Consider the following 7,925-nt stretch of genomic DNA (forward strand, 5'->3'; position numbering starts at 1 on the left):
TTAGAAATTCTAAATTTAAAGCAGTGTTTGGCCATGCTTGCCGAATGGCATATAGATTTCCAAATGTTTGATGCTGCAGTAATAGATGGGTTCCATGGCGATCTATATTTATTCAACAGCCAAGCAGATAATGGAGAGGAGCAATTATACATCCGTAAAATCACAGAAAAAATATAAGAAAATTGCATGGCAGGAATAGAATAAATACCCAATCCCCCTTTAGAGAAAGGCAAACATACTTTATTCCAGGCTATCATGTGCAATTTTTTGTTTGAGTTTACTTCCCCAAAAAATAAAAACCTGGAACTAGTTTTCTTGAAAAATTTGTGCACAGATTTAGGCAAAATGGCACCCCGGATCCAGTAAGCAATAGTATTTTGAATAGTAAATTTCATGTATTGTAGCCTACCGGCAAGGGAGAGAAGATTAGCTTTCCACCCACTAAACTTCTTATTCAAGCTGTCCATTAAAGGCATATAGTCTTCAATCTTGAGTCTATGAAAAGATAGCGGAATACCCAGATAAGTAATTTTGCTAGTTATGTTATGAATGGAAAGAGCCTGGCATATAGCTTGTTGATTGTTGAAATGCTTTGGGAACATAATAGCGCACTTATCATAGTTAACATGGAGCCCAGATCCAGTAGCAAAATCATTAAGGATGGAGACCAGCAGATTACAATTCTCAAGGGTTGCTTCTCCAAAAATGAGGACATCATCGGCGTAAAGTAAATTAGAGATGGAGAAATCATTAGAAAAAATACCCTTGAAACCCCTTTCCTCAAGGAGATTGGATAAGACATCCATCACCAAGCAAAATAGATAAGGACTAATGGGGCAACCCTGTCTAAGACCAGCAGCAGATGGGAAGTAACCCTCAAGAGCACCTGAGAGAAGTACAGAGAAATTAACATCACAAATGCAAGCTTTGACCCAACTCACAAAATGACTAGGGAAATCTTTCTGAATGAGCCTAGCAATTAAGAATTCCCTAGACACGGAATCAAAAGCTTTCTTAATGTCTAATTTAGCACAAAATATGTTTCCTTTACCTCTCTTCCCCGAGTGATACAGAATATCAGAGGCTAGCAATATATTGTCCGTGGATACTCTCGATTTAAGGAACCCAGCTTGATTATCCTTTACAATGAAATTCATGACCGGTTTTAGTCTAACAGTAATAACTTTAGCAATAATTTTATATACCACATTACACAGAGCAATGGGTCTATAATCAGAGATATTGACAGCATTAGAGTGTTTTGGAATGATAGCAATAGCTGTAGCTTTAACACCATTAGGCATATAACTCTTAGTGAAAAAAGATTTAATAGCTCTACAAACCACCGGCCCAATGATATGCCAACTAGTCTTAAAGAAATAGAAGTTGAACCCGTCTGGCCCAGGAGCGGAATTAGAGGAACCCATGAAAACCGCAGCTTTGATTTCCTCATCCAGAACAGGGGAGCAAAGAGTCATACGGTAATGTTCCGGCACAGAGACACCAACAGGAAAAGCCTCAACATCCAAAGAGTGAGAATGAGGAGGATTATATAATTCTTGATAATACTGAATGACAGAAGATATAACATCAGTTCTAGAGGTAGAAGGGTTGCAAGAGAGAAGATTTATAACCGATTTTTTGCTACCCATACGGCTCTTGATTTTAGCATATAAAAATTTCAGATCATCTTCCCCAAATTTGAGCCATTTAACCTTAGCTCTCTGAATAATCCAAGAAGCATGCAGTGAGTTGAATTTAGCTAGCTCAGAGTTGCAATTTTTGTAGGCCATGTTTGTGTCAGCATTACAGTGATCTAGTTGCATTTGTTCCAGCAATGTACTTTGTTTATTGTGTAAATAAGCAAGGTGTCTTGTACCACTATTAGAAGATGCCCAATATTCCTTTTTGATACCACTCTTCAACATCCTAAGAGAGTGACAGAGATGAGAGAGGGGGTTCCCTGAACAAGGCCTAGAGAATACCTCCAATAATATTGACCAGTAAGAATCAATCTTAGTCCAATAATTTTTGAATAGAAATCGGTGAAAAACCTGCGTAGCATTCCCAGGATGTAAGATAACAGGGCAGTGGTCCGAACAGGAAGGGCTTTGAATGGAGCAGAAAGAATCAGAGAAGACATTCCCCCAAACAACATTCACAAGAACTCTATCCAACTTAATGTGAATAGGATTGTCTAACTGTTGATTATACCAAGTGAATTTTCCCCCAACAGAGTTAAGGTCCAGCAGCCCATTATGGAAAATGAAATCATTAAAGTCTTTCATGGCAGAAAGAGTGAGAGGGGATCCACCAAGCTTTTCTGTTGCAAATCTGCAACAATTGAAATCACCAATAATGACCCAAGGAAAATTGCTCTCTGGAGCAGCCAGAGAGAGAGAGAGTTCCACAGAGTCTTGCGTTCAGTCATACTGTTAGAGGCATACACAACAGAAAGCTGAAAGAGAGGATGATTAGAGACAGAAACCAAACCAGAGATAAGTTGAGAATTAATGACTGAAGGGATAAAAGACAATTTAGAAGAATTCCACTTCACCCAAATCCTCCCCGAGGCAGAATGGGAGAAATTATTGCAGCTGGACTCATTAGAAAATAGAGAATGAGTGCTTTCAAAGAACGGGTCCGCAAGAGATTGTTGATGAATCCTGTTTTCCAATATACAAACTAAGTCAAGTTTGAATGACTCAATGAGACGCTTACAACAAAGCACTTTATCAGGGCGATTAAATCCCCTAATATTCCACGCAGCTATAGGTGGAAAAGACATCAGGAATTCTGCTTGGATGGGACCTTTTTACCCTGCTTGCCCTTAGTAGGTTTTTTGGATGTAGTAGTGATTTTAGACAGAATAGTTTTTTCAATAGCTTTTTGTTTCTTCTCCTTTTCCTCCAAATCAAAATTCGGTTCCTCAATAATAGTGTCATCACTAGAATTGACAGTTTGATCCTTGACATCTCCCTCCAGGTTTAAAATGTCAAACTTATTAGGAGATACAAAATCCTTCTCTATGGACGTAGATTGAGTTTGAAGGTTAGTGGATGAAGAGGAAGCAGCAGCATTGGGAGAATTTAAATTTGGAATACCCAAATTAAAGGAGACCCCAGTATCTGGAATGTCTTTCCTGAGAGTGTTCTCAACAGACGAGGCAAGCATTTTGTTGGGGGAAGGGGGAGGAGAATGCGGCTGGTATAGGAGAGGTAGTCCATTAACAGTAGACGGGATGGTGGGAATTAGGGGTGTAAACGAGTCGAGTCGAGTCGAGTTTTAGCATTATCGAGCTCAGCTCGTTACTTGGAAAACGAGCTCGAACTCGAGCTCGAGCTCGAGTCGAGCTCAGAAAACGAGCTCGAGCTCGAGCTCGTTAAACTATAAACGAGCTCGAGCCGGCTCGCGAGCCGCTCGATTTCTCATCCATCAGATTTTTTAATTTTTCGGCCACCTTTTTTTCCCGCCTATGAATGGCGCCCTGCCATGTTTTTTTTTTATTTTTTTTTTGAAAAGGCTGTCATATTAAAAAGCTGTCATAATGAAAAGTTGCAAAGGACACTTTGCATTTAATAAAAATCAGCTTTCACTTGAAACGATGCAATGAATTTATATAAATTAACATTAAAAGCAACATTTAACATTAAAAGCAAAGTTTGAATCTCATATTATATGCCGGCTGTCATATATTTTTTAAAATACCCTAAATATTATTGTTTCGAGCCGGCTCGCGAGCTCACGAGTCGAGCCACGTCAAGCTCGAACTCGAGCTCGATTGATAAACGAGCTCGATTTTGAGCTCGAGCTCGAGCTCGGGGCTCGATAAGCTCGGCTCGCGAGCTCGTTAACGAGTCGAGCTCGAGCCAGCTCGCGAGCCGGCTCGGCTCACTTACACCCCTAGTGGGAATAGTTTTAACAGGAGGGTTGGAAGCAGGATCCTGAGCAGAAGAACCGGGCAACTTCTCAACATAGTGAGTTTTGGATGGAGCCCAAAAATAAGGCCTTATACTAGCACTCCTACCCCTGAAATTAAAACTTTCCTTTCCATCTTCCTTCCCTGGTTCTTTTGCAGCAATCACAAGATTTTTCGGATAGGAATTAGAAAGATGCATTAAAGACTTACAGTGTTGACAAGGAAAAGGGTGCCATTCGTATTGCACTCTCAAGCTTACCACTTCGCCATCCAGCGATACCTGAATAACCTCTGGATACGAAGCATGGCAATCAACCAACACACAGATCCGAGCATAAGTTAAACGGGTTTTCTGCTCCGTCAAGCTATCCGCGGCAATCGGGACTCCTATTTTGCTGGCAATCCTAGATATCCGCTCAGAATTCCAACATGCAAGAGGTAGATCGTGTATCTTGACCCAAATCGGAACGGTAGCAAAGTCTTCTTTCTTCGGTATGAATTTAGGATGCCATTTTTGGAGAACAAACGGTTTCCCCAAGATGAACCAAGCTCCTCTCGACCAAACCGATTCAAAATCATCTGAGCAGGAGAAACGGAAGAGAAAAAATTCGTCATTAAGGGACAGAAGCTGAACAGAACCTTTGAGATTCCAAGTCTTTTTGACTGCCGCTAACAAGGCTTCATAGTAAGGGCGCCTCCCAATGGAGTAACCCACCAGACAAAGCTTCCAGTTTTCACCTCCAGAGGCCAGCTTATCCCCAAAAAAGGGATAATATCCGGTTCAGAAGGGAAATGGGAAAACTTGAGGGGATTTGAAGAAGTTTTTACCGGCTCAAACACTTTATTCCAACTCTTAGTAATCGAGCAGGCCTGACCACCAGGAGAAACAAGCGGAGGAAAATCTGAGTCAGTAGGACAGGGACTTTGTTACTAAAATAATTTGAGTTCATAGTAGCAGAGATAGAGAGAGGGACAGAAAAAGAGAGGCATCTTCCCCTACCCTCTTAAAAAAAAAAATAAATAAATGAAGTGCTACTGTAGTTCTTTGTTCGAGCAAGAAACTGACGCAAGGGCTCGACGGACAGGGACTTTGTTAGAGTCTTCACCTGAGAGGGTCCAACAAACAAGATCTCTGCTGCAGATTTTTTTTTTGATGTGAGGAAGAGGTTTGAAGGTGGAAAAGAGGTAGAGGTTGCAAGGGAGTGGAGGAGGGAGATTGAGGGGATACGGATAATAGAGGTCACGAACTGGATTTCGTATGGATAGGTGGAGCTGAAGGTGGTGTGAGATAAGGAAGTGGAGAAGAAAAATTAGGAGGTCTGGCCAATAATAGAGACCGACAGTTGGGGTTCTTGTGGACGGAGGCTTGCAAAGAAGAGCAAGGAGGACCGTGGCTTGAGATGCTGGAGCCGAATGGTTGAAGGGGGATTTGTGAGCAGGATATTCAAGGTAGAAGTGAATCTCTTGAAAGCTTCGTGTGTGTGAACCAGGAGAGCCAAGCAGTGCTCACTAGCTTCATTTTTATTTTTTAACGACAAGGCAAAGGTCGGAGGCTTGCTGTAATTCGAGACGACATAATAACAAAAAAAAGGAAGGTTTCGACTGTGACGTGGATTGATAGAATGAGGAGCTTAACAAAAGAGGCAAATATTATTAATGAGCATTTAATGGCCTGAATTTATTTCTCTCTTTGGCTTCTACTATTTTAATAAAATTTTATAAGCAAACAACCAAATTAGTGATAGGTCACTATGCATTAATTCAAAATGCCAGCAGTCCTTTAATCAGTCCAAAATTGCCTCGATCCGCGTGTGGTCTTCTCGATTTATGTGTCGATTTCTCCGAATGTTGAAATTACATAAATTGATAGTACATTTAGGGTATTACCGACGTTCCGGTCGCAACGACGAAGTCCGTTTTGAGATCGGACATCGTTTGGGCGACGACAAGGGTAATATTTACATGGGGTTGCCTCGATTTGCATGCACCACCTCAATTGAATGAATTGATAGTGTATTTAGGGTATTTTCGGTGTTCCAGACGCAACGACCCAGTCCGTTCGTCAATCCGACATCGTTTTAGCAGCCTCGCGCTTTAATTTTGGGTGTCGGTCATCCCTTTTGACAGATCTCGTTCGATTCAATTGCGAGGGACCTCGACCTAGCATAATTCGATGTCCTGATCGCAACGACACCATCCATTTGGCAATCAGAGGTCGTTTGATCCTTCAAATGACACGTGGCGCCAAGGCACGTATCACTTTACTCACCAGCTTGATCCTTTCGCACGTGGTTTGAGGTATAGGGGTCAACATTGGGCATGAGCAAAAATCTTTTCTCACACTCAATACAAAGTATTATTTACAGAACCATCACATAAACCACATAATAATTACTAATTAGGAAACAAATGAACATTATTATTTATATAAAGTTTTACATATGTTATTTATAGTATTCATGGTATTAATTATTATAATTAATATTATTAACCTAAAATTAAATTTAATGTAATTGTTACTCTGAGGAAATGATATCCATCATCATCCTCATGTACTCATATATCAGCTGACTAGTTGTTGCCTTATTTATAAATTCCTCGCTGAAGCATTCGGGCATGTTTGAGAACTTCATCTTCCTTAAAGATGAAAATAGTTATATTGTAGTTGCCTATACGACAAGTTTCTCTGTTGAAAAACTAAGTTCAATAAAACATGCATTGCCTCATAATATACATTAAAAAGCAATTATTATATAAGTTAAATCTTACTCTTAGGCTTCTTCTTCTTTTGCGAGTAGCCCTTCAGCCTTGCATTCAAGATACATTTAGGTCTACACTTTAGTGGATCTTTCAATTTTATAATGGTGCGTTGTGTCTTGCCTATAACTTATGGTTATTTCTCTTATCGTTAAGGATTAATTCTCCATCTTTAGTCATGTTCTTCATTGCAACTATCATATATTGTTCTGTCTCCTCATTCATTTGTGCTTGTGCATTAATTTGATATGCAAATTTGCTGATATGAGTTTTAAATATTAAGCCATTACCTGCCTCAAATGTCTTTTCTGAGCCAACATATATACCTTTCATGTCTCTTGCAGACCATCGCAGTAGTAAGTACTTTTCACGTATACTCATAATATCTAGTTGCCTCAAAACTCTCATGCAATAAGAACATAATAAACCTGTCATCTCAAACTTCACATAGGTGCACTGAATGCTACTCTCTTTTGTATCAAAATGAACAACCTAAAGGATCGATTGGTGCTTATTCTCAATGCTCTTGATAAAAAAACTTTGAAGAATCATATGAGGTATACTTTATACTCATTCCATTCATGTCCCATAAAAATTCTTCTTAAAAAAATGACAAAAACTTTCTTGAGTAAAATCGAGTAGCTTATTTTAGTATTGTGTTACTTTTATTATATGTACTACTGCAGACAGATTGTAATTGTGATGAACATCCATTTCATTCGGGCACCATATGATCATCACCTACTCTAGGCCCAAAAATAATCAGTTACAAAACTTATGGGATTCGAATGTCATAACACACATTACTAGTAGACTAATTATGCTATGTGGATATAATGATCATGCTAGAATAATCTTTATTAGAAGTTGTTGACCACTTATTTATTATCTTATAAAGCTCCTCAAACTAACCATTATTATGGTGGCTCTCTTCTGTGATCATTTCAGCTCATATTTTTTCGAACTCGTACTTAAAATCACATTTGCTCAAACACTTATGATCACATACTTTGTTATTGTTATTGAAGCACTAAATTTTTTATGAAACCTTTTTAGAAATGTGCCACTAGCACAGTATATGGTGCATGAGGTAATGCAACTTCTATTGCCCTAGTTATTGCCTGATGATGATGAGTAAATATTTTTATTGAATATTTATCACCTATTATTTATATAAATATTCTAAATAACCACATAAATAATTCAATCATTTCCTTTGATAGAAAAGTCACCCTAAAGAGAATATTTT

General features: G+C 39.0%; 1 protein-coding gene across 2 annotated transcripts; it reads right to left on the bottom strand.

Moving 5' to 3' along the window:
- Positions 1–2,759: 2,759 nt before the first annotated feature.
- On the bottom strand, positions 2,760–4,148 carry LOC110095816. 2 transcript variants are annotated; one of them, XM_028699607.1, is made up of 2 exons: positions 3,915–4,148; positions 2,760–3,252 (listed from the first exon to the last, which is right to left on the bottom strand). In XM_028699607.1, exons 1-2 carry the CDS (start codon positions 4,116–4,118, stop codon positions 2,788–2,790), a joined length of 669 nt encoding a protein of 222 aa, XP_028555440.1. In that variant the 5' UTR covers positions 4,119–4,148; the 3' UTR covers positions 2,760–2,787. The 2 variants fall into 2 exon arrangements, with proteins under 2 accessions (XP_028555440.1, XP_028555439.1); XM_028699606.1 differs by having other exon boundaries at positions 2,760–3,244; positions 3,907–4,148.
- Between the last annotated feature and the right edge of the window lie 3,777 nt (positions 4,149–7,925).

This window comes from Dendrobium catenatum, unplaced genomic scaffold (assembly GCF_001605985.2).
Source record: "Dendrobium catenatum unplaced genomic scaffold, ASM160598v2 fragScaff_scaffold_1347, whole genome shotgun sequence".
Classification (NCBI taxonomy): Eukaryota; Viridiplantae; Streptophyta; class Magnoliopsida; order Asparagales; family Orchidaceae; genus Dendrobium; species Dendrobium catenatum.